This window comes from Ictalurus furcatus, chromosome 25, assembly GCF_023375685.1.
Source record: "Ictalurus furcatus strain D&B chromosome 25, Billie_1.0, whole genome shotgun sequence".
NCBI lineage: Eukaryota > Metazoa > Chordata > Actinopteri > Siluriformes > Ictaluridae > Ictalurus > Ictalurus furcatus.
Genome location: NC_071279.1, coordinates 13,443,644 through 13,469,980, shown reverse-complemented (window position 1 = coordinate 13,469,980; position 26,337 = coordinate 13,443,644). Strand labels below are relative to the sequence as shown.

The 26,337-nt window shown below is 37.6% G+C and overlaps 1 protein-coding gene across 1 annotated transcript; it reads right to left on the bottom strand.

Annotated features, from left to right (window-relative positions):
• snap25a (synaptosome associated protein 25a) lies at positions 1-24,883 on the bottom strand. The gene is made up of 8 exons (XM_053614299.1): positions 24,760-24,883; positions 10,676-10,820; positions 9,796-9,837; positions 7,491-7,539; positions 5,533-5,650; positions 2,385-2,504; positions 1,765-1,909; positions 1-1,177 (listed from the first exon to the last, which is right to left on the bottom strand). Exons 2-8 carry the CDS (start codon positions 10,745-10,747, stop codon positions 1,109-1,111), a joined length of 615 nt encoding a protein of 204 aa, XP_053470274.1. The 5' UTR covers positions 10,748-10,820; positions 24,760-24,883; the 3' UTR covers positions 1-1,108.
• Between the last annotated feature and the right edge of the window lie 1,454 nt (positions 24,884-26,337).

Genomic DNA, 26,337 nt, shown 5'->3' with positions numbered 1-26,337 from the left:
TATGCATCTTTGCTTTACATTGCAAATATTTGTTTATTTATTATTTTTTTCTCAGAGCATCCAAAACCTATGATACAGAAAACAACTCTCCACCATTCAACACTTCAGTCATTATCTTTTCCAGGCTGCATAATCATTTAGAAAACAGGTCATTTTTGCAGAACCATCATTTTTGTCATGTCTGTTACAGTTCTTCTTTCGGTCATGTTGCATTATGTTACATCAATGATCACAGTCTGTAAATATATATTGACAGAAAGAGAGCACTATTGCAAACTTGCAGGAATATGGAACGTTCAACTGTGTCCTAATACTGAGCATGCTTTTGTCAATTTTTGCTACTGCCATGTTTCTTTGTTTTTTTTAATATATTTTTAAGACAAGTTTTATTTATAAGACTCTAAAATCTACTATTCGTCATGCATAATGCACAATTCACACCACTTGGAATGCAATGTCTATTACAGCTACATAATCTAGTTGCACTTTGTCTAAACAGTAACTGATTATGTTTATGATGAGGAAAATGAACCAAGGAAGGATACTGTAAGTGCTTTTGCATTGGTATCACTGTCATATAATTAATCATCTTTTACCCATTCATCATTTGCCATGACAACATCAAAATAAGGAGCATGACAGTAGCCTAATGAAATGGCACAGTTTTACTAAGACGATACTGAGATACTGAAAAGGAAAGACAGTTTGTAAAGCATTCCTATTATATATTTCATCCAGTAAAGAGGTTTATATCATATATCATATATATATATAAAATATATGTATACATATATATAAGCCTGTGTATATGTATACATATATACATATACATATATAGGTGACAAAAAAAAGAATAAAAACATCACAAGTGAGCTAGAGCCATCGAGCCAGCACTATATACAACCTTTGGAAAGAATGATACAGAGTATAAGAAATCATTTTACGAGGACTATCATTGAAAAAGCCGACAGACAGCACACAGAACAACATTTACAATGTAGGGGTGATATGTGCATGTGTGCAAACCTAGAAGGTAAATACCAAGATAAAAGCATGTTTGCGCCTTTTGACAAACTGCACGGTTAGTAAAAGCAGGCAATTCAGGCGCTTATCCGCTGCCAAGCATCTTTGTGGCCCTCTGGTTAGCTTCATCAATCCTGGTCTTGTTGGACTCAGCCTAAGAGACAACAAACAAAAGAAAATGTAAGTCATTACAGCATTTTGTTGTGTACTTTGCAGTGTACCCAAACACAAGTATGCAGTGTTAAATCTGACTCATTAGAATTATTGCCTAGCGTAAAATACCATATATCCATCACTCAATATAACAGTTTATAGTAACAGTAGCAAATGTAAGCATTTCAATATTGGGTGATTTAAAAAAGTTCCTAGCTGATGCTAGGCTAACTGTTGTATATAGCGCAAATAAACCATGTCGTTCAGGTTGTTCGCAAGCTAGCTTATGTGTAAATTTAACAAAAATTCCCTAGCCGAGTTGGCTAGCTAACTATTAGACTAACTGTTGTGTCCTTAAAACTCGTAACTAAGACCGCTAACTACTTAGCTAATGTTAGGTATTATATTGGCAGCAACTAAAGGTTCCAACATTCCTATTTTCGCCCAGGTGCAAATAGCATCTGACTGTATAAACGCATTTCATTTTGTTAAAATCATAAACGAATTTATTAATGTGATGTGAACTTTTATAGACAGAAGCATGATAAAGCTTTCCTTTAAAAATCTGAATGTTCTAATGGGACCTACCTTGTCCATGATCCTGTCAATTTGGCGATTCTGGGTGTCAATCTCATTACCCATGTCAAGAGCCATGTGGCGCAGGTTACCAATGATGCCTCCCACCTGCTCCAAGTTCTCATCCATCTCATTTTCCCGGGCATCATCTGTTACCCTGCACAGACGATCACATATAGGACTGGACATGAGTACATTGCAGGAGTATTTCATGGCTTTATGGCTCCATGGCTTCGGTTACTGTCTTTTGCATGTTCTCCAAGTGGGTTTCCTCTGGGTGCTCCGGTTTCCTCCCACATTGCAGAGACTAGCCACTAGGTGGATTGGTGATTCTAAATTATCCATAGGTGTGAATGAGTGTACAGTGTGTGTGCACGATGGACTAATGTCCTATCCTTGGTATGTCCCTGTCAACTCTTACCTGGATGGAGTGGTTACTGAAGATGAATGAGTACTTGTTCTGAGCATGCACATTATTATTCACTCATAACAACTAAGTTAGCCTCATCCCTTTCTATATAACATATATTTGACATCAATTGGTCTTATCAAAAATGGTCTCAGCAGTTTAGCTGTCTTAACCATCCCTGCATTCTCATCTCAAGTCAAGTTCTCATCCAAGGTAGCCTTACCTGCGGATGAAACCTCCACTGATGGCCATCTGTTCCCGCTCATCAACAACACGGGCAGGCTGGCTGTTCACCACACCATCCTGGTTGTTGCCCCAGGCCTTGCTTCCCCCACTCTTCATTCTGCATGAATAATGAAGAACATGAACGCCGAGGTGGCCGGAAAGCCTCCATATGACAAGTGTTTCTACCCACACACACACACTAGCAACAGTGGACAAATGCTAGACGAACAGGCAGGCACTAACAGGCATACTTAAATCTGTTCTATCTGAAATGTTAGGCCTTGCTGACATATACATGGCTTACTGGCTAAAACACATACCTGTATTTGACAAAAGAAAAAAACAAGGGTTAACTAGCTAGCAACAGAAATCTGGGTCTCAGAGGTTATCCGTGCATTACTTCCTGTTGGACTGTTTCCCCTTCCCAGTGATAATGTCTTGTTTCCCTATCTCTGATTATGACAAATAACAAATAAGACAAGCCTTGGCAGACAGACAACACAGAATAACGGGACTGCCACACTGTCAGAGACAAGTGTGAACAACTGCAAAAGAAAAGAAACTGAAAGGACGAGAACCCATTCCTTGGTCACCATTTTAATTTGGGCTCCACTGGTAAAATTATTCCCCTTAATATGTATTGTTGGTGATTATTTTGGTAAATTCCATAGGCTTGACCATTTTGGCTCGGCATATAAAAGGGAACAAATTAATTATATAAAGATTTGTCTCTACAGTAAGATATGTACAGTATTAGATGCAGCAAGTCCTTCAAAAATTTTTGCATTGATTGACAACGACAGGAGAAGAACATCACGTTTAGACTGAACCTTTATTCTCATTCTGTTCCACTCAGTATATGAACATCTGTTATCTTCCAGGAGTGCAATCTAGTTTCGCATCGTTTGTTTAAAATGACCTGGAACATTTAATTCCAGTATCGTTCACATGGATAAATACTGTTATCAGGGATCCAGATCTTGAAGCTAAGCTGAGGAAAAGCCAGACTGCCCACTGCAGTGTTATTTATATTCTCCACCATCTAACGATCTTGGCAGTGTGTTTAGTTTTATTTAATGTTGCAGACTGGTTGATGATTTAACTGCTTCACCACATTGCCTGTGATACAAATAAATGTTATACAGTATGTAATCAATAGCAATGTACTGTATGTCATGTAAAATCTATGTGACAAGGAAACAGAAGAGTTGCATAAGAGGTGATGTTGAGATATCTGAACCAAAAATGCTTTTTCTAACCCCTGAGTATATGTTTAAGCAATTTCTGTCTGAATGACGTAACCATAATTCATTTAAAAAAATAAAAAATAAAAAAAAAGCTGTTTTGAGGAACTTATCAGAGATTTATTCTTAGGAATGATATATCTCAAGGAGTAATTGAGTTTATTCTATAAATAAAAATGTTGTATTGCCCAACATCTAAGGTATAACTAACTTTAGCATGTGTTATATCACACTGCCAAAAAAATAAATAAATAAAATAAACAGGTTAGAGCTTGCTTACTAATTGTTTATTTTATGTTTTAGTAAAGTTGAAATTTGTTAAAGCTAAATGTGATATTAAATACTAAATCGTTAGGACATGTATGGCAGATGCTCCACACAAGCCAAGGCTTTGTAACAGTCAGAGGTAAAACTATTACTTTACTATTATAAGTTCTCCACCATAGGAAAGTCTTCAAGACTTTAGGACTTTGTCCTTTCTGGTCTAATTAACTTCAAATGAAAGTGAAGGAGCGATTGTTTATAGAGCTGCTATAATCTAAGTGATAACAGCTGACTAACTAATCTCTCAGGGACATTGTAAAACATTAAATGAAACCATAAATGGTTAAAAAATATGACGTCTCATTTTTTAATACTTTCAAAATTAAATTGCTGTAGTATAAGAGGAATATAACACTTCAGGATGTGCTGTTATAGAACTTCAGGGTGCTCATGATGTGGCTGCAACACAACACAGCGCTGATTATTCTTCTATAACAGCACAGCATGGTGCAGTTTATTCCTTACTTATAATCAGGGTCAGATTAGCTCTAGGCTAAAACAGAAATGGTTTATACGCTTAGATATTCTTTTATTTGACTTATACAACTAAAGGCATTGCTAACATTAGCTAATATAATCAAATGATAGCAGACATCACTGTAGTCCCCTCTGCCTGACCTAGATCTGGCCTGCTCTCCCCTTCGGGGAAACTAGTGAGAACATGGCTCTCTCCACCGCACATGCTATCTCATAATCTTCTTTTTTCCTTAACACTCTTGTGTTAAATCCTAATGTAGGCTAGCTTAATTATTGTGTTAATTAATGTGCTTAGCGAGAAACAATATGTGTTCATCTTCAGCATTGTGAATGTCATTATGCACCATTGTTTAACAAGTTTAAGAGGTAGCAGCATTAATGTCATTAATAGCAAGAGTTGCATCAACATGCATTTGGCATTCAGGGACATGCTGTTTCAGTCATTCAAGTCAGAGGCATTGATGGATGTGCTCTCAAAGTTGCATGGAAAGTAGTTTATTACTTTGGTCAGCTTATGATGTTTAATGAATTTGTTTTTTCCTAATACATTAAAGCAAGGCTAAATTTAAAAAAAAAAAATCCATGACTGATTTGATTTGTGATTGATGAATTAGCTCACCAAAAGCCCACCAAAATGACTATTGTGTCCGATTTGACACTCACACTAATAAATCTATTCCTACATTAATAATTCAACTTTGGCACATCCATACAGTTTTATGGTGGATCCTTTGACAATTCAAACGCTAAGGTTTTCTAAAGGACCATCCTATTCATCTTTGCATGCGGTTCTCAGAGCAGGTTTTATAGCAAAGTCAGACTGTAGGATCAGTGCAGCATGCCTTACTTCATATATCTGATGGATAGTCGCTCTTTCATAGAGGACTCAGAGACGAGTCTGCAGGGCAGCTGGACGTGTGTGTGTGAGAGTGTGTGCATGACCAATGGCTCATGCTTATTGCTTCCTTTGGGGCAGGTCGTGATGAAGAGCGTGGGTAGTGAGTTTGGCTACTGCTGGATGGGGCTACTAGACTTCTAGGGTGTATTATTTTATGTTCTAATATTTTTAGGCAGGCAGGCAGGCAGGCAAGCAGCACCTACTTGTTACATGGACAGGAGCAAAGACCACAGAATTTTCCTAGATCGTTCAAATTCTTTTCTGCATCCTTCATGTCCTTATTGATTTGGTCCATCCCCTCTTCGATGCGCTCCAGTTGTTCTGATTAAACAACAAGCAATTTATCCCCCACAGAACGAAGCACGTCAGAAGAAGACAGGGAGGAAAGAAAGAAAAAGAGGAAAGAGATGACAAAGAAGAGAAGACAGAAAGAAAAAAAAAAACTTCAGACAGTCACTGTGACAAAAGGAAAACAAAGGAGGAAAAAAAAACGGACGCCACCACATACGCAAAAGACCCCTCCGTCACATGATCAGTACCTACTTGTTACACGGACATATGAAAAGGCCACAGCATTTCCCTAAATCTTTTAAATTTTTCTCGGCCTCCTTCATGTCTTGGTTGATATGGTTCATGCCATCTTCAACACGATCGAGTTGTTCTGGTCAGGACAAAGGGATGACAGCAGTGGAATGAATTTTATTGGCTTTTGGAGAAATGAACACTATCAAGCTGGACGTGGCTTATCTAGAGGGGACAGCATGCATTTGAGTGCATCCACTGACAGTAACATGATACCTAGGCTTGAAAACTTTCCATATATATACAGTATATATAAAGATATTTCCATCTAAAGTATAATGGGTTTGAGAACAAAAAATGATGGATGGAAAGTTCCACAGAGTATTAAAACAGATCCCTGAGGTCAAAAGCAGTAAGTGACAAGAGCCCAGAAACATTTCAAAGCTCTTTTGACATTAATTAAACCTCAGGATAGAAATCTCTCACCCCAACCCCAAGGCTATAGCATGCTGAGTCAGAGTCTGCGAGTCTCACTAAAACAGTGTGTGTAAATCACAGTTTATTTGTCTGGGTGGGGGTAAGGCATGAACATGGCGGAGGTGGCTGCGTGATCAGTGGGAATGCAGTCTGGCACTGTTAGATATGTTGTTAGGGTAGAAAAAGAAAGGCAGACTGTGGATGGGTCTGGAAAGAAGAAAGCCCAGCACCATTGTCAGATTTGTAGAATCCCTGGCTTTGAAGCCATATTTATTGGTTTCTTGTATGTAGGTGTATTCAAAGAAATCTCAGACAAAATTTGGAGAACTTGACTGAATTAAGTGCAGGTGAAGTCATTAAAAAAAAAAAAAAACCTATCATAAAGAAACCTGTTTTCCTAACTGTAACCATTATTACCCTCATGGAGATTCTTAAACATTTGCCATCATGAGATTGTAATGGTTTTAGTGGCAATGAAATTTACTGAATCACAATTTGCCTTGCTTCACATGAAACAATTCCAATTTCCTTGAAATGTCCCAAGCCCCAAGGGCTCAAGGCACTGGACGTTGGTTGGCACTGTGGATTCATTTACTGATACCATAGACCAAACAATCACATAACATAGCTTGGTTTTGACACATGTAACCAGGGATTATACAAAAAAGATATTAGTGTTTAATGGGAAAGAGTGATGTTTGTCATCACCAGTTAAATCGATCATTTCTTTCCCCACACAGAGAAAGAAACTCACTCTTCTTTATATTTAAAATTTTCTCCACTGATGGTACAGTTTTAAACTGGCCAGATGTAGAGTCTCAGTAGCCATATTTTTTCTGTTAGTGTGCATCTTGAAGTAAAGAAGCACAAAAGGGTGGAGGACAGAGAAATAAAGGATAAAGAAATATTCAGAAAGATGTTAATTGAAAGGAAAACATTGAATAAACACTCTAAAACATAAATAAACTGAACTATCCATCAGTTTATTAATTGATTATCCATTGGTTTATTAAGTCATCAATTGGATTAAATCATCAGTTAGATTACTTAATATAATTAATACCTGATATGTATTTACAATGAAAATTACATATTTTATATAAGTAATCATGTTTTAGCAGATCATGCTTTCATTATCCATCTGTAAAGCATTTAGACTTACCTCCTTGCTCATCCAGCATAACCAAAGTCCTGATACCAGCATCTTTACTCTATGCACCAAGTGGCATGGAGAGGTTGGCATAGATGATGGTGAAAGAAAGTAGGAAAGAGTGGAAACAAAGATGAGGTACGATCACTAGGAGAAGTTACAGGATTCTTTTATGAGTTGGAGTCAAGGAAAGGTACAGGATAACGAAATGTCAGGTTACAGGGTTACAGAGCTGTTTTATGGGAAAGGTGTAGATAAATATCAGCAGTTAAGAATGTACCATTACCAAAAACACTGTCTTCTTCTTTTCCTCAGATTTAAGCAATGATGTTCTTATTGTGCTTAATTATGTACGACATGCATCAATGCTTCTGAGAAAGCTGTTAGCGGGGTGATAAGGATGATACCTATTGGCTGGGTCAGCAATGATTACAGTCTTATTGTTGTAGCTTATTTATCATGGAAACCATAAAAGGGCCGGAATGAATGTCTCAGTGGCATCCATAAGCAAGGATTCAGGAAGCCTTTAGAATGGATGAAGTTTGGAGATAGACTTCAGGATTCAGGGGTGTTGAACCCTTATGAAAATAATACAGCAAATAGTTACTGCTGGGAATTATAATACCGGGTTGGACTCTGGCCTTGGGAAGCTGAAGTGCAGGCAATCATCACTATTAAGAATGACTTAAATCAGGGTATGTTTATTCAGAATGTAATTTTTATATGATCCAGCTAATTTTTACCACATGTGCGAAATGCCATGAAGCAGGGAAACTGTTCTATAGACAAAAACATATGTCATTGCTCAATGAATCTAGTATTTATTTCTATACAAAATTAGAGCATTGTGGAGTCCTTGACTCTTGAACAAGGCACACATGGCCTTTTTCTTCTTCTTTTTTTTTTTCTTGTTTTAACAGTACTAGTTCAGTTGTACCCTTTACACTAAGAGACTATGTTGGGGTGACTCTATGAAAGACTAAGTCAAAGAAATCAATATATTGAGTACTCAGTAGTTGACTGAGTCATTGATTAGCTTTAGTGAAAAATTTACTTCTGCTGGCCTGCATACATCTCCCACCTCTCACCTTATTTTTATACAAAAGTTATTTTTAAAAAACCCTTCTTAAAAAAAAAAAAAAAAAATCAGCTGTGTTTCATGGGATGTTTTTGCTCTACTGTCCTCTTTTATGCTGTTTGGAAGTGTTAGTTGATGTGCCTGAGCTTAAATCAGAAGAGCGGCCATGTCAGCATTTGCAGGGAGGCATCATCAATGTTTTCTATAATCAAGAGGCTGCATGGTGGCATAAATCAGGCTGAGATGGAGAACAGCAGCCACCCCTGCTTCAGCAAGGAAATGAATCCTAAGGGGTGTTAATGTGTTCATGTCAGGCTATCCATCCAGCTCTGCAAAACCTGAAATAAGCTACTGACCGTCTGTTCTATGAGAATGTATGGCACATTTTGCAACCCAGATGATGAGGTCTTGTCAATAACTGAATAATCATTTGCTTAGAGCCAGTATGTCTAAATGTTCATTCAGTCTTTCCCTCCATCACCCATGGTTTGTCCTTATTCTGCACTGCTCCTTACTTTAGAGGCCATGCATTGCTGTCCTATTTTCTGCCTAAAGAGTATTATGGACACTGATTATAAACATGACCTTGAGATATACGGCATAGAGGTCATTCTCTTAAGAGTCTCTCTCTCTCTCTCTCTCTCTCTCTCTCTCTCTCACTCTCTTCTTTCCATCCATCTCCTTTCTCCATCTCACCCAACTGTCATCCTGTCTAGCCTTGTTAAGAAAGACTAAACTTGCTCCTGGCCACAAAGTCCATCTGTCAGTTGAGGTCAGCAGGCAGCAGACAGAAATGCAACAGAGGCTATGAAACCCAACTGATATACCACAACAATTCTTATTCAGATATCAGTTTGTGGTTTTCATTTTCATTCCCGTATTGTAATTTGTCTTCCCCCCTTCCCACAATACAATCTCAAGTTTACTCAAAATAATTTTCTTTAACATGTCTAACAAAATAAATTGTGCTGGTAAGGGCCAGTTAATGGAGTCTCAGCCTCTAATGGGGTTCTTTTGTTTTCCATTACATTTCAAACTGTTACTGTTATTATTATAGATAGCATTTTTGTATTAAAGTACTCCTTTAAAATTGCATCGTCCATATTTAATTCCCCTTATTGGATAGCATTATATATATATATATATATATATATATATATATATATATATATATATATATATATATATATATATATAGTTGTTATATAGTATATCCTATATACTGTGTACATGACTTACCTCTTCCACCAGCTGCAGCATGCGACGAGTGCTTTCCAGTGACTGTGGAAAGGGAGAGAAGACATTATAAACAGAAGTAAGTTAGACAATAAAGAGCTTTAAGACCTGAGATATGTGGGAGAAGCAGGGTAGAGAACAGAAGTACATGGTAATTAATGAGTGAGCAGTTAATATTTATTGACAGAACTAAGTTACTGATATTCTTCTTTTTTAACTTTCACTCTAGCATATACAACATACAAAAAATTTCCAGGAGGCAAATATTACATTTTTGGAACAATTATTATTTCTAAACTGTACATTTAATCCAAAACTACACATCAATACTAAACTCTGTGTCATTACTGTTTGTCCAGCAAGCATGAGATCACAGAGGCCCATGATTGGCCAATGTCGGAGAATATGTCACCTCTCCCTCACTGAGAGCATGGCCAATTGCTCTCTTGGACTTCTGGACATGGATGACCTTGGCATTTGAACTAGCGATCTTTGGAGGATAGGGTGATGAGGTTGGAGGATTCCAACCTTATCACCCTAGTTCATTTGAATTGGTACAAATTTCTCATGAGATCAAGCTTTGCTCCTCACATTGCTCATAAATATATCACATGAATTTTAGCAAATGGAGGCAGAAATATCTGCAATGTCTACATTCCAACCAGTTTTTCCCCCCTGTAGCAACACAACAAACAGCCTGAAGCATTCTAGAGGCAAAGGAAAGAACTGCCACATCAGCTACATATTCAAAAACTACAAAAGTTCACCTCACCACACAATTACCATTTAACGATCACTGAAATGAATCATAACTGAACCCTTGCATGAAACATTATAACAGACATTAATGGAAAGTAATTTAAGATCTGGCACTCGTCCTCACCTCATCGCCCAGCTGGTCGGCACGCTGCTGCATGTCCGAGAGCTCATTGCGCATGTCTGAGTCATCTGCCATGGCTGTTGGGGTGGAGTTGGTGGAGCTGGCCTCCAACTGGGAAGTGTGGGTCTTACAGGGAGAATGGGGAGAGCTGGAAGAAAATGGGACAAAGAGTGAGGAAATACATGAGTGAGACTATTCACATCATATGTCTGTTTATTAATCCTGCACTGCCCTTGAGTCAACAGTTCAAGATGCTCCTACATAACAGTACATCAGTTAACCATGCAAGTCTCCTAAATAGGGGCCAGTGTTGGGGGAGGATTTGTGTCAGTCTGGGTCAGATTTAAAATGTTCCTCCGATCCATTTCCATCGAAGATTTATCCACCATGACAGCGTTCGCAATTGTAGAGGTCAGCTGGATTTATAGTCACAGTAAAGCCATTTCATTTACCCAGGCTATTTTCAATGGCATCAATAAACACCTCGGAAAAAGAAGCCTGGTTCCTTATACGATTACTTTGCCAGTTCCATAACCTAGTGGCTCTGTGTTATGTATTGGATGAGTTTTTAGGGAATTGTATAATGATGACGCAGCAGGGAATTGCATAACAATGAAGGCAGAGCAACCTTTATGAGTGGGAATGTAACAAGCATCTTCATGGCTGTTGAACTCAGCCTATAAAAATTCAACCCCAAGGAGTTTGGTGAACCATCACTTTTTTCTCATGTGCATTACTAGATAACTATATACTTTCTCTGCTGGCAGCTAGCAAGATCCCCAGGGTTCTGGAAGAACATTTTGGTGGAATTCTTTGTTTGCTCCCAAAGAAAACTATCACTCTTAAAAATATTAGAATTAAACAGTTTGCAGTACAGGAACAAAGGTATGCTACATCATATTCATTTGTCAAATATGAAGAGTGGCTATAGAGTTCACACATATTCTCCCTTCAGACATTGCATTTACAATTAAAATTCAGTTAGGTCTGAACAGACATTAAATGTGCTATAAAATCAGAACATGGGCTTCGTTCATTACATGAACCAAACTTGAGCACTTAGATTTAATGTGACAGTCTGACCTTATACTGCAATGGAAAATGGAGACACTGAAACTTACTTCATCACGACTTTACCTGACCAAGGCACCAGGTCAATATACAGTACAAAGCCTCTTTATCAATGGCAGAACAGGAAATAGATGTGGATTTCTATCTTTTATCATATTATTTGTCTGGATCATGTGTTAATGGTTAATGTCTAAAATGATCTCTAGAAATTTCCCCAACAAAATGTTAATGAACAAGCCATATTCACCACGGACAGCCTGTCAAACAAGGACATGTTAAAACAAACATCAGTCGACAGCAGCCGTAAAATAACCAGACAATCCAAGCAGCACCAGGGCTGAACTTTATCTTTATCTTTATCTTTATCTTCATGCAGTGGAGGGAATTTCTGAAGTAAACCAAACTGAAGTCCCATGGCACTTGACAGCTGGAAGAGAAAATCAATATTAAGCCTAAACCCAGTACTATTAAACTACAAGTTACTTTACTGTCCGTCCTGCCACCCAGCCTTTCCTTTTTCACCCTTCACAAGCTTTGGATATGTAACTCTGCAATAAGGCATAGCACTGAAAGAATGCTAACTCTAACACATTACTGAGACAAGCCATAGGCTCAGCCTTGCCATAAAACTTAATTCTTTTGAAACACATTTGTAATAGATCATAGCAATGCTGATTTCACTTAATGGTATGGATTTCAAATAAACACTTTTAGGAGAAAACCCAAAGCTCTTGCTATGAAAAACAATCAAGGCCACGCCCACTTAAATGCACAATAAATACTATGTTTTCATTAAAGTACTGCAGTGTGAAGTTCCATCTATGCTAAAAATGCCAAGCATTTTTTGACATTTAAACAAATGCAGATATGTATTTGCTTAACTAGTGTCATCCTTTTGTATTGTTCATCTTGTCATTTTGGCCTTTTCTTCTGTTCTGTTATTTTTTAATCCTCCTGCTCCTTTAGTGCATCATTTACCCCATTTCTAGCAGTCTGTCATTCGCTCTCGGCTTGTGCTTTGCTGAGTGAATAAAACAAGCCTTTGTAAACTGTTTGACCAGTGATTTCCTCGACTGGTCAAGGTTAACTGAACGGCAGTGTATAGAAACACGGAACGACAACCACAACAATGTAGCGGAGATCCAAACAACAGAGCATGACAAAAGACATTACTCAATAACAAGGAGAATGCACAGACCGCTGCTAAAAAATAAAAATAAATAATAAAAAATGTAAAAATTAAAAAAAAAAAAAAAAAAACCTCAGCATAGACCATTAAAGTACTGCACTGCAAAAAATGACATCGTATTGAAAATATCTTGAATATACTCAAACTTATAGTCTATAAATAGGTTTAATAATCTTATATTTGGTTTCTTATCATTAGATCATTTTGACTATGTTTAAGATATTTTAACTTGCTAAGATGTCATTTTTTTGCATTATTGTACAAAACAATCAACAATCAATGGCATCCCTTAATTGTTGTTGTGTTGTGTAAGTCATTCGAAGTGATAGATTTATCAGATATTTAGAAGAATGCTCTTAATAATTACTTGAAATGAAATTTTGCAATTCTGTCCACCTTCTAGAGTTTGCATTGAGAGAGACAAATTTGTTTGGACTCGGACACTATTGTGACCTCATATCCTGTTTTCCCTATATTTCAGTGAAGGTAAGAGAGCCTACTGTATGTCCAGAGATGAAATCCCTGACTCAAAGATCTCCCCCAGAGCACAGTGACTATTCTCTCTAGAGCACCTTAGAGGGCAAAACACACGCATAAAAAAAAGCATAAAAATCTGACTATGTCAGAGAACAGTGCAGCGGTGCATATTATTACAATTTCTTTAGGTTGTAACAATTTTTCTACCAGGTTTATTAATCCTGTTTTCACTCGACAGATCACAGTAATGTAACACATTTATACTCAATCAGCATCATGTCTTGGCTTTATTAGGCATGAATTATTTAGCTTTTGTTACCATCAATATTTCATTACACTGTAAAGGCACTGGTTTGTGAAATGTCCTCAGCAACATAATCAACTATTGCTGTGTAATGAAAAAGATTAAAAAAAAAAAAAATGGAGTGCCTCATTTCCAGTCCCCTGAAAGCTGTCATTATTTTCACTTTCTCTACAGTAAACCTAAAGCACCCCACTCTGCTAACGACTTGCGTCTGGCCAATAGCCTGAATGAGTTTTACTGTTGCTTTGAAAGACAATGAGTCAGTCCTGATACCATCCCCGTGATACCAGACATCAGTTTCAGCTCTAGCCCACCAGCTTCACCACCTCCACCACAGTAGAGGTTGGGGCCTCTCAACAGCTGCACACCTCACCTCGACCTCCTCTCCCACCACAAGTATGACTCTCTCCATCCTGGAGACAGACGTTAGCAGAGTCTTCAAGAGACAGAACCCCCGCAAAGCAGTCCATAAAGACCAAAACATCACTGCACAAATACAGTTTCTTTCCAACTTCAACTGGCCTCATTAACAATACTCAGGACCCACCAAGGTCTCTTATCTGCCTCCATGGACATTATACATTACATTAACCAACAACCCCACATTGCTGTTTCATATGCGTGTCATTAACGCAAACAATTCACAAAAAAACTGTGAGCATTTGCACTGGCCAATTTTTGCACATCCGGCACTAATGTACAGATGATGTCTTTATTTCTAGTTTCCTAAATTATTTATATTAATTCTTTTCACAGTTTACATAACTTTATAGTTTTTAATGCTTCTAATTTTCATAACTTTCTCTCTTGTTTATCTTATTAATATTATTTTATTTCTTGTATTTTATTGTCATTGTTAAGCACCAGTACACCAAGACAAATTCTTTGTACATGTAAACCCTGTACTTGACAATAAAGCTGATTCTGATTTCACATCTGTACTCATGCAGGCATGAGCATGAGCATCTTTGCTAGATCTGTGTACCTACGAATTAACATGTGATGTTCATTTCATAGCTCTATGGGTTAGTTCACATAATTGTTCACACAAGCATTTCTCAGATATAGAACATTTTCGGATTAGTTTTGTTAGTTGTAGACGTGCACAAAAAAAGTCATTTGTAAAGTAATTACTCACCACTTGACCTCTTATTTGCTCTTGCTTGAGTCATTGTCTTGATTGCTACTTTTCTGTTTACTCAAGTAACCCATTACCATAGTAGCAGCAATTTTACTCTAGTCAGTGTTTTGTAATATTTCCCCCACTGCATATGATGCTTGAACTTGAACTCATATGAGAATCTGCAAGCCCCCCCTCCCCACCTGCCCCCCCCAAAAAAAATAGCGAGAGGTGTGAAAATTTGGAACACCTTCCTACACAGGCCTAATCAGAGCAGCTTGTCTTTGTGCCAGTCTGGCTGCCATTTTGTTTTTGCAGCCTCTGTTTCTCCTGTAGCCATTCTAATAGCATTTCTGTCCCCTGAAAGGGGAAAAACGTATTACATTCGACCTTGAATTTTAGAGTTAAGGAAATAGAACTGTCCTGTGAAATCTGGTCATGGTATGAGGATTCTGGATATGTTAAATACAGGGCTCTGACAGTTGTTCATTTCTCACTATTCATTATTTTCTCAGTGATGTATCCACATTTGTGGATTTATCTGACTGTCGTGAAATGTTTTATATTATTTATAGAGTAGCAACTTGAATAGAGCCTTTTCAAACCATTCTTTAGATGGTGGCTTGACGGTTGAGGCTCTGGGATACTGATCAGATGGTTGGGGGTTCAAGTCCCAACACAGCTGAGGTGGCACATGAGCAAGGCCCTTAACACTCTCTTCTCCAGGGGCACTGTATCATGGCTGACCCCAACTTTCTAACAAGCTGGGATATGCAAAGAAAAGAATTTCCCTGTGCTGTAATGTATATGTGACCAATAAAGGCTTCTTCTTCAAAACTTGTTTATTTAACATACACCACTTGCAACCTCAACACACCACTTGTACATTTAAAGTACACGGTTAAATGCTATGTATACTTGAAATGCCAGTGAGATATACTTTAAGTAATGTGAGCTAGCCTTTTAATGAGATAAATTAGGGAATGTACGTATCTATAACATACTCTATCCACAGAAGCCCAGAACACCAGAAGAAAAGCCAAATAAACCCCCACAAAACATGAAAAAATCATGCAAAAGTAGGTATTACTGCTCAGTCCCTATAGTACAATGCTGTGGGCTTATACTGCTGACAGTGCCATGCTACTAATTTACATGATATTTCTTTTTACTGATGTAAACTAGCCCACTGTATTTCTAATCATCAGGCAAGATAATGCATTTATTTCTGTGTGGACGCAATAGGAAACCTTGGAATGATAAGGTTACAAGGGTCGTTATGGCTGGAGTACGTTCCCTGTGCCCAATGCTGAAAGCTGGAGATATAATGAGAATCTTTACGTCTTTGCAGTTGATCTAACACTGGTGCATTTCACAAGCCCATCTGTGATCCTTCTGCAGTAAAAGTGCTAGATTCCACTGCAGACTTCTGCAGAAACCCCTCCCAACCCCGACATCTAACAGTCCAACTGCAGTCTATCCACATACCGAGCCAGACTTATGATGTTTGTCCTTAATAAGATGGATTGTGCACACACATGAACCCTTTTAGTCCTTGCATCCACTGTAATCTCTGTCACGTGATTCAAATAATAATAATAATAATAATAATAATAATAATAATTTTTTTTTTCAATTTGCTGATCAACAGACAGTTTTGGTTAAAGTATATAAAGAATGCAAATACAAATAGAAAAGTTATGCAGATATGAGAAGAAAAAAAATTTAAAAAGTGGATATGAAAATAAAAAAACAAAAAACAAATATAAAAACCCCTGCATATGAAATAAGGCAAAATATGAAACAATAACAAACATTAAAAGGTGAACAGGAAAATATAAATCAATATAAAAAAATATGAAAAGCATAGATGTGAAAACAAACACATGAACATTTTTTGAAGTATGTAAAAAGCAGGACTGAAAGGGTTAAAAGCACACTAGTAGTCTTATTCTTCACTCTTCTCTTACTTCTCCTTACTCCTTGAAGTTGCAGTAAATTCCAGAAATATGGGCATGCTTCATGAAAATGACCAAAAATCAACATGGTAAACAACATGATGATATTTTAAGCATTATGCTATATATTTAAACATTAAAACTTTTTTCTTAAGTATTGGCATCCACAACTAATATTTGTTGAAGCCTCATTCTGTAATTCTTCCTCTTCTTCTAATGTCCACACTCGTACACTCTAAAAAATGCCTTTCGGGTCATTTAATTAGGTTATTTTCTTAGTGTTGAGTAGTTTTTGGGTAGTTTTGTGTAACCCAACCGATGGGTTAGTGGCTGGGTCATTTTCACTGACAGTTGAATCACTGCACCCCTCCCCCACCCGACGCCTCAGCCCAGCTCCTTGGGTCAAATCAAATCAGCTCAGACTGTTCGAATTTGGCCTCAGGTGGAGGTAGCGCTTTTCTCATGGACAGACTGTTAGACTTATTTGGAGAAACAAGGTTCGTATCAATATATTTATCTATAAAACCATTACTGTACACTAGAAAAGCAAAAAATACGACAACAGTCCAGTTTACATGACACTATGCCCACTGGATCATAAGTTGGTTACTCTGTTTTAAATGTCTCCTTTTATCAAAATCTGTCATTTTCGTCTTAAATATATGACCTATTAGAGTCATTTATTTCAAAGTCTATATATAAACACCACTTTAGCAGCTCTAGCAATGCATTTGTGAACGCCTTCTTGTGTATAAATAAAGGAGATACCATGTTGACGTATTTGTTTATGATGTGGTATATTAGACATTCTCAAAGGGTAAAAAAATAATCCTGAAAATATTAACCCATTTATGAAATAAAATTAACCCAGCGTTTTTGTAAAAATGAAACCATCCTTTAGGCTCAAAAACAACCCATTTGCTGGGTCAAAATTAACAACCCAACTTGATGGGTTAGTTTAGCCCAAAATGTGTTCTGTCCTATATTTACCCAGCTGTTGGGCTAAAAATAACCCGATTTGGGTTGTTTTTAGTGCAGTATTTTGTAGCGTGTAGATGGATCTTGGACAAGTCTTCCATGCAGAACATTTCAAGCTCATGCTATTCTTGGGTTTGCACATGTGGACTGCACTCTGTAATTCACAACACTGTTCAAATCTGGGGTTGAGACTGAGTTGGCTGTTGATAAACACTGATTTTGTGTTCCTGTAACATATTTGTGCTGATGGTGTTCATGACCAAAACCGTTTTGGTCTCATCTGATCACAACACATGAAGTTCTAATGACACTTTCCAAACAATCTACTTGTAATGGTTTAACCCTAACAATACCATCCATCCATCCATCCATCCATCTTCTACCGCTTACTCCTTTTCAGGGTCATGGGGGAACCTGGAGCCTATCCCAGGGAGCAACGGGCACAAGGCGGGGTACACCCTGGACAGGGTACCTTAACAATACCAGTAATCCAATTAACATTGCATTTTTGTTTAAATGTAAGTGTTTTTTTTATGTGGATGTTTTGGGTATAAGTTTGTTGTCATGGCAAATGTAACAAAAGAATGATAAAAAAGAGTAAAAAATTTAATATTTTAAAATGGTTATTTATTTTGCTTGATTGTATTAACTGCTTATGCAGTTACATAACAAAGTTCTTGTTACTGATTTAAAAAAAAACAAACAAAAAAAACAACCTTTTTTTAGAGAAAATCTAAGCAAGAAATTCTAAATCTAAGCAAACATTTTTGCCAGATCTCTTTAGGGTGCCAAACTGATCAACTGTATTTTATGACAGACAATTAGCACTGCAAGGATGGTCCAGAAGGGACTGAATTGGCTTTGAAAATGGAGCTTTCTCATTACACATCCTCACCATCAATCAGCCTCATCTACAAAATGAGCATCACTATTTCATTTGCTCATCAGATATCTTAAATACAAGCAGTGTACTTGTTGCATGTACACATGTTCATACCTATTATTAGGCTTATTATTATACAGTATTTCACATTTGCATCTCAAAAACCAGGCTGTGTGTACGATGATGAGGATCAGGGCCTGACTATATGCACTGAGAAGAAGAGTAAAGCTCAGAAGCTTTTCAACTGAAAGCAGCAGGTCTTGGCATCAGTGACTGATAAATATTTAAAGAGCAGCAAAAAAAAAAAAAGACATTAAAAAGCAATTAGGGAGCCAAAAGCCAGAACACATGAACAATACCTTCACTTAGGTTCTCGAAATTATAAGATTTGCTGTAACCAGGCCATACAGTATAATATACTTTCATAAGAAAAAACACTGCAGACACCTTCTACTCCAAGAAAACACCCTTTTTTGGAACAAATGTAACAAGAACAATCTTTGCATTTGTGCTTCTGTGATTAATAATAGTCCTACATCATGATGATTTAAATTGGCACATTCAAATCAATGCATATAATATTCAGAAAAATAATCTAGGCTTGAACAGCAAATAGAGAATATAGATTCCAAACTAATGAAAGCTATGTTAAGAAAGAATTAAGTATTTTCCAATCATACTTACTCTAATATCATTTTCCATTAACTAAAAGAATGTGAAGGACCTTTTGCTGGAGTGATTGGATACAAGTGTAAAAGTAAAGAAGTTAAGAGACTATAAATGCCTAACATACGCATTGAGAAAGGGATTAGTGTGTGGCATAATAATTCCAGATGCTCAGGCTCATGCTGTGACCTGTGACAGACCTCAGTCAAATGGATTTGCACTTGCATATAAACACGAACTTATGACTTGCAGCCATGTGCTGCAAAATCAAAAGACATCAATTCCTGTATCTTTTGAAATGTTGTTTTTAAACATATCAGAAGGTTTGAATACCATCAGATGACACCCTCATCCCAATCCCACCCCAAGCCCCTGCACCCTCTACAGTCATTAATTAAGAGAAGGACTAATTATGCTGGGCATCTTGTCTTTTTTCCCCCCTTAATGGTCTTTATATGATCTCCTATATCCATCCATCCTCTCTAATCTGTCCATCCTCAGAAGCTTGTATGTCAGATATCTCTCAAACTGGTTTGTAAAAAGCATTGCCAGGCTCTGGGTTACTGATCGTAAGGTTGGGGGTTCAAGCCGTAGCACTGCCAAGCTGCCACTGTTGGGCCCTTGAGCAAGGCCCTTAACCCTCTCTGCTCCTGGGACGCTGTATCATGGCTGACCCTGCACTCTAACCCCAACCTCCTAACATGCTGGGATATGTGAAGAAAAAAGAATTTGTCTGTAATGTATATGTGACCAATAAGACACATTATCATTATCATTATTCATTATACAATACTTGTTTTTAATGCCATGTTTGTGTATCCTTACATTCTTTATAAAAAAAAAAAAGCAGAAATAAGAAAAACTCATTCAGTTCCCTTCGCACTACATTTGCGATTCCACTGGCTTTCAACTTACCAACACGTCATTATGAGCAGGTTCAACTTTTTATTGGTCTGGTGGTCTTTTTAAATCTCAAATTCTATTCATCCACACTTTGTGCTCTCTGTAAGCTAACCAATAATCTCAGCAGTGTCACTGAAGAAAAAGAAAATAAAGAGCAGGTGAGGAGATCATTATTCAGACCCCCTCGGCTACAGTAAGTGCAGCCAGAGGATTCTGCAGCAGGAGACAGGCATCCCTAATAAATAAGAGGACAGGGGGAGATATATATGGCATCAACATCCAGTGCATTGCAGCTGTTCCAACATGAAAAATACAGCAGTAGGGATCTGCCATTTATAAACTGTAATACAGCCTGAATGAACAGGTCTAAAAACAACTTGGAGCACTTAACCTTTTCAACAGCAACAATTTTTTTTTTTTACCCTTTTATCAACAGAGTCAACAATTATAGACAGTCAGCCATTAGAGTAGTTTGACAAAAACCATTAACTTGATTTCTGTTGCTTTCTACACAAAATCTAAAATTCATTAAACCATATTTTTATGCTTCAAAGAATTAACACCTTATCTTATTTAAACTATTTTTTATTGAAAATAGTCCCTCCCCCTTATGATAATCTAAAATGAATGTGTAAAATTGCTCCAGAATACTGCTATATTTTTTGTTCAATATCCTTTTGGTCAACATGAAATATTTCCGGCTTAAATGTTAACAGTTTTTGTTCACACGTTGAAAGAATATTCATTATTTCTTCACGTTGGTATTCCTACACATGGTCAATCCATTTACTTTTGAATTTAAGTCATATTTTAGCCATACGTGTAAAAAACAAACAAACAAAAAAAAACCCAAAACTATCCTAGATATATTTGTAAATAATTTATGCATGAAAGATGGTTAAGAAAAAGAAAAATATCTGCTTCTTCAGAGAATGATGGAGAACTACATCTTTCCCATATTTCTCCGATATCACAACAGGATTTAAACAGGAGCTAAAGCTGTTATGACGATACGATGTGATAATAATTCCTTATGCATTAAATCTCGTATGATGTTCACTACGTAATACATTGGACTACTGATCGGAAAGTTGTGCGTTCAAATCCCAGCACCATCAAGCTGCCACTGCTGGGCCCTTGAACAAGTCTCTCTGGACAAGGGTGTCTGCCAAATACCATGAATGCAAATGTTTTAACTAATGATGCATTATTTTGCTGTACTACAAACTGTAAAGTCCAACAACATAAATAATGATTTGCCTTTACAACATCAACTTGTATAAAAGGGCTATGTAACGACACAATGGAGTGACACATACAGTGTATAAAGATTATTATAAAAGCATTCTTTTGGTGTTATTGAATAGTTTTATGTATTGCACTGCATGCATCACAAGCATGCTGATATGTTTGATTGCCTGCATATATGTGTAATGTTAACATTCAATTAAAATGTTAACATTTGTAACAGGCAGCTGATATAAAGGCCCACAAAATTGCCTACACATTTGTCAGGCTAAACTAAAACTGGATTAAAATGGGGTTCATACATGTATAAGGAAAACTCCCCAGAATGTTGCTACGAGGACAAATATCCTTTTGTGATGTTGCATTCCCTCGACTCTGAAACAATGCCATGATGCCCAAACTAAACAACCTAACCCAAAAAAATAAGCCAAATATTCACTCAAATCCTTTAATATCTAGTCTATATACAGTAAATGCACTACCTATAGTCAGGAATTCACACTTTCCAAACATTCAAGTGTTAATTATACGCTACACAGTGCAAAATGTGGATAGTGGATTTGGTCTGTAAAACGGCATACAAAACACAGTTATCAGAATTTAGGATAAATAGTGCCATTTTAAGCTTTTACTCTATTTTTGTTTTTAAATATGTTCACATTTTGCATGCTAAGCCTGGAATATGTGGCTGTGTATAGCGTATTAAACCCTTTCATGCACAATAGTTATGGACAGTCAATTTTAAGGATGTTTTTAGGAAAATATATATTTTTTAAATCACCACCAAATAATTTGATATCATTTCTACAGTTTAAAATATGAATAATTGTCTTGATTTCTGTCTTGCTTTCGACGGTCCAGTTTATTCCCAGTGCAGGATGGCTCTGATATATATTTACATATTTTCCGCACAAAATACTAAATGAAAAATAGAATAACAATGAAGTGCCATACTCCATCGAATGTCTTAGCCTCGTTTTGTTTTTCTTTCTTCTTCTTTTTTTTGTGTGTGTGTGGAAACGCAACACCGACATTTTTACCTCTGAAATCCAACCCTAAACAGTGTAAATGTTATAGATGTCAATATTACCTTTTTTTTTTTTTTTTTTGGTCAGAAATGACGTGGTAGGCTAATATATCTAAATGATATAATGATGATAATGATGCATGAAAAAACATATAGCCTATATTTTCTATCATTTTGGTGATGAACATTAAATATTTTAGGCCATACATTTGAACAATCATGTTTTAATTATTAAAAAAAAAAAAAAAAAAACAACTCATGGTATTCTTACACATGGACAATGCATTTGGTTTTTTAATATTATAGATATTTGGGGGGAGGAGGGAAGTCTTACGAAAAAGAATCTGGATGTTGAAAACATTGATGGGGAAAACATGAAAGGGTTAAAACGACATTTAAAAATGCAGTCAGTGTATCAGCACTCGTCCGTGTCTATCAACAAATTGTTCCATCTCGACAACATCGCGTTTTATTAATGAAAAGCAGCACCATGGTGTGAATAGCCTATTGGTGCAGATTGGTGAACGTGGTCGGCGTCGTGAGTCACCATTTCAGGGAGAGAAGCAGCAGAAGCAGAAGCAGAAGCAGCTCTGCAGTCCAACAGCCGCATTAACAGTCGTGCCCTGATCAAGCCCACCTGCCTCTCACAAAGGCACACACAACCACACAATGTAGGCCTACACAATAGATGCCTTTCTACTACGGGTGTCTGGTTTGAAAAAAAAAAAAAAAAAGAAGCCTTTATCAATATTTCAGGTCACTGAGAAGAGCTCTCGGGATTTTCCAGCCTCTCTCCCAGAAAGCACGACATGAAGATGTTATTCTCTCTCTCTCTCTCTCGCTCTCTCTCCCTCTCTCTCCTGCATCACGAGTGTGCAATGACTAATCAGTGGTAGGGAGATGGCGTAAACATAATATGGCTTAAACAAAAACAAAAACAAAAACATCAATAACAGCCTAAATTAAAAAAAATAAAATAAAAGAAGATAAATTGAAACACACACACAAAACGAAACAGGCACGTGACAGAGACAGATCTGCATGCAGCAAGCCAAAATACCTGCTCTCGTTTAATGATGTTGATTATGACTGTGTTACGCTGAAATGAATAAATACTGCGTTAGAACGTGAACAGCAGCGATCCCGCAGATGCGCCTTCAGTGCGGGTCTCTCCCATCTCCGCCCCCGCACCGCACACCAGCCAGGCCCCGCCCATCACCCACCGACCATCACTGACACGACACGGGCGGTAATTAGTGCCCCTGTCACGTAAATACACACAGGATATGGCCGTTTCTTTCTTTTTTCCCCTTCTTTCTTTTAGGAAATAATAATGTCTTTCCGTCTTGTCCCCAACACCCAATCTCTCTCTCTCTCTCTCTCTCTCTCTCTCTCATGTTATGTCGCAGTTTATCACGCCATCTGACACCAATTCCACCCCTTTCCGTGATCTCGTCGATCTGTTTCCGCGATCATAAAGGCTATATATGATACATAGCCTATATATGATTTTTTTTCTCGACGTCACGTCAGTTTATCAATGCCATTTGAATCCTTTCCTTTGCTTTCCTCCTCTCCTAGTATTTTGGCTAAAATCCAAAGGCACACGCGGTGCGTAAAAACCCCGCAGCAAGGCGTGTGTTTAAATACGACGTGTTAACTCAGCGACCAGATAAACACGACGTTAGTTTACATTTTACATTGTAGTGATCGACGGAAGAGAGAATATGACTGATGGTCAAATCGAATTTGAAGGGGAAAAAAATCTAGTGGAATATAGATAAACAAGGCACAAAACCCCCCAAAACCTTACCCTTGTACCAGACAAAGGTGCAGTTCGTTTCGACGTTATAATCTATAATCTATAATCTAGCTAAATATGATTCAGTGCCAGAAACCAGATGAAACAGAAGGTGTTTAAAGCGCTGTCGCTGTCCAAGGTGCTGAAGCGCAGAATCCGCCCACCTCGTGCGCACCGGCCCGCGGCATCCAGTACAGAACCCTCTGACAGCACCATCCTAATCATATCACACCACATCCACCTTTCTAATCACAACACTAACACTGACCACATACACACATTAGCTCAGTGCTCTAAGGGAAAACATTGTCAATCTGCACAAATCTCTCTTGGGGTTTCATTCTATAGCATTCTAAAAAAAAAGAGAGCGAGAGAAAGAGAGCGAGGGAAAAAGAGAGAAAAAGAAAGAGAGCCTTTTTTCTTTTACATTGTCTTACAGTTCTAAAAAGAATAGACCCTTACCTGATGATGTGCACTATTCAGCAGCTGACCGCTTTGAAACCCGCTCCTGTTGGTACTGCCTGGCTTTACTGCAGCTTCTTCTTCAATGGAGACCCGCTCTGCCCGCGCCAAACATGGCCGCCGCTTTGACGTCAGCGCCTTTTAATAGTAGTCTGGCGCGGGGGGGAAGAGGAGGCCAAAACCGAAATCGGTGTTTGCACACGCTACAGGGACAACAAAACACGTGAATGAATGAATGAATGGATGGATGGATGGATGAATGAATGAATGAATGAATGAAATAGATTTTCTTTAACCGTCAATAATTTTCCAACCCAAAAGTTTATAAGAACAAGAAAGCTTAGTGATGTAGTTAGTGATGGTGTAAGAGCTGTTCATATGTCATCATGTCATCATGCCATTGTGGTGTGAAGCATTTATTTTGAAGCAAAAATGTGGGATTTTTGTTTGTTTATTTGTTTGTTTGTTTGCAGGGGGATCATTTTTTGAGTGGGGATTATGATAGATAATGAACTGAAAATCTGTTTTCGTCTTCTTTTTGCTTTGTTTTCTTTAATATTGCATAATTTACCAATTATTTTGTATATAATAATAATTTATAAATAATTCAGCTTTATATAATTCTTCTATGGTTTTCTGAATCTTCTGTAATTATGTAGAAGTATTTCAGTATTTGCATATGTCTGAGGCAACAAATAATCCATCCATCCATCCATTTTCTGTACCGCTTATCCTACACAAGGTCTCGGGGGAGCCTGGAGTCTATCCCAGGTAACTCGAGACACAAGGCATGGGACATCCTGGAAAGGGTGCCAATCCACCTCAGGGCACAATCGCACACACGTTCACACACTACGGACAATTTGGAAATACCAGCCTACAGCACATTTTTGGACCGGGGGAGGAAACCGGTGTACCTGAAGGAAAACCCTAAAGTATGGGGAGAGCATGCAAACTCCCTGTACACACAGGACAGAGGTGGGAATGAAACCCCTAACCCCCGTAATAATAGTAATGAAAAAAAAAGAAAAAGGCACCGAGTGTTTCTCATATTTCCCGGAATTCTTTTAAAGCACAAAATCCCTTGGTATGTCCTGCTTTATTTATGTTGCTTGCCAGCAGGCTCGCTAATTATTGCTTTAGTTCAGGTTTTGCATGCTCTAACATAAAATACAGGGTTTCTAATAAAAAATGTCATGTTGATATTTTTCTTTGGTAGGACGAGACTGAAAAATGAGCCACTATAGGCCTACCTTAGCAATGGAGTGAATGCATTTGTATCCACTGTCTTGTATTTTCCCCTTCTCTCTCTCTCTCTCTCTCTCTCTCTCTCTCACACACACACACACACCCACCCACACACACACACCACTTTAAAGATCTAGAAAAAGATAGAATGGAGGGATAGAAATAACACTGTTCACTTCTTTCTCGCTTCTCGCTGAGTTTTGTCAGTCATCTCTGCATCTATGAAATATTTTTTATCCGACAGTGAAGTTCAGCTTTAGCTTCTGACAGCCCTTTATTCTGGAAATGGTACAAAGGCAGAAGGATGTAAACAATTCGACAGTTTGCATA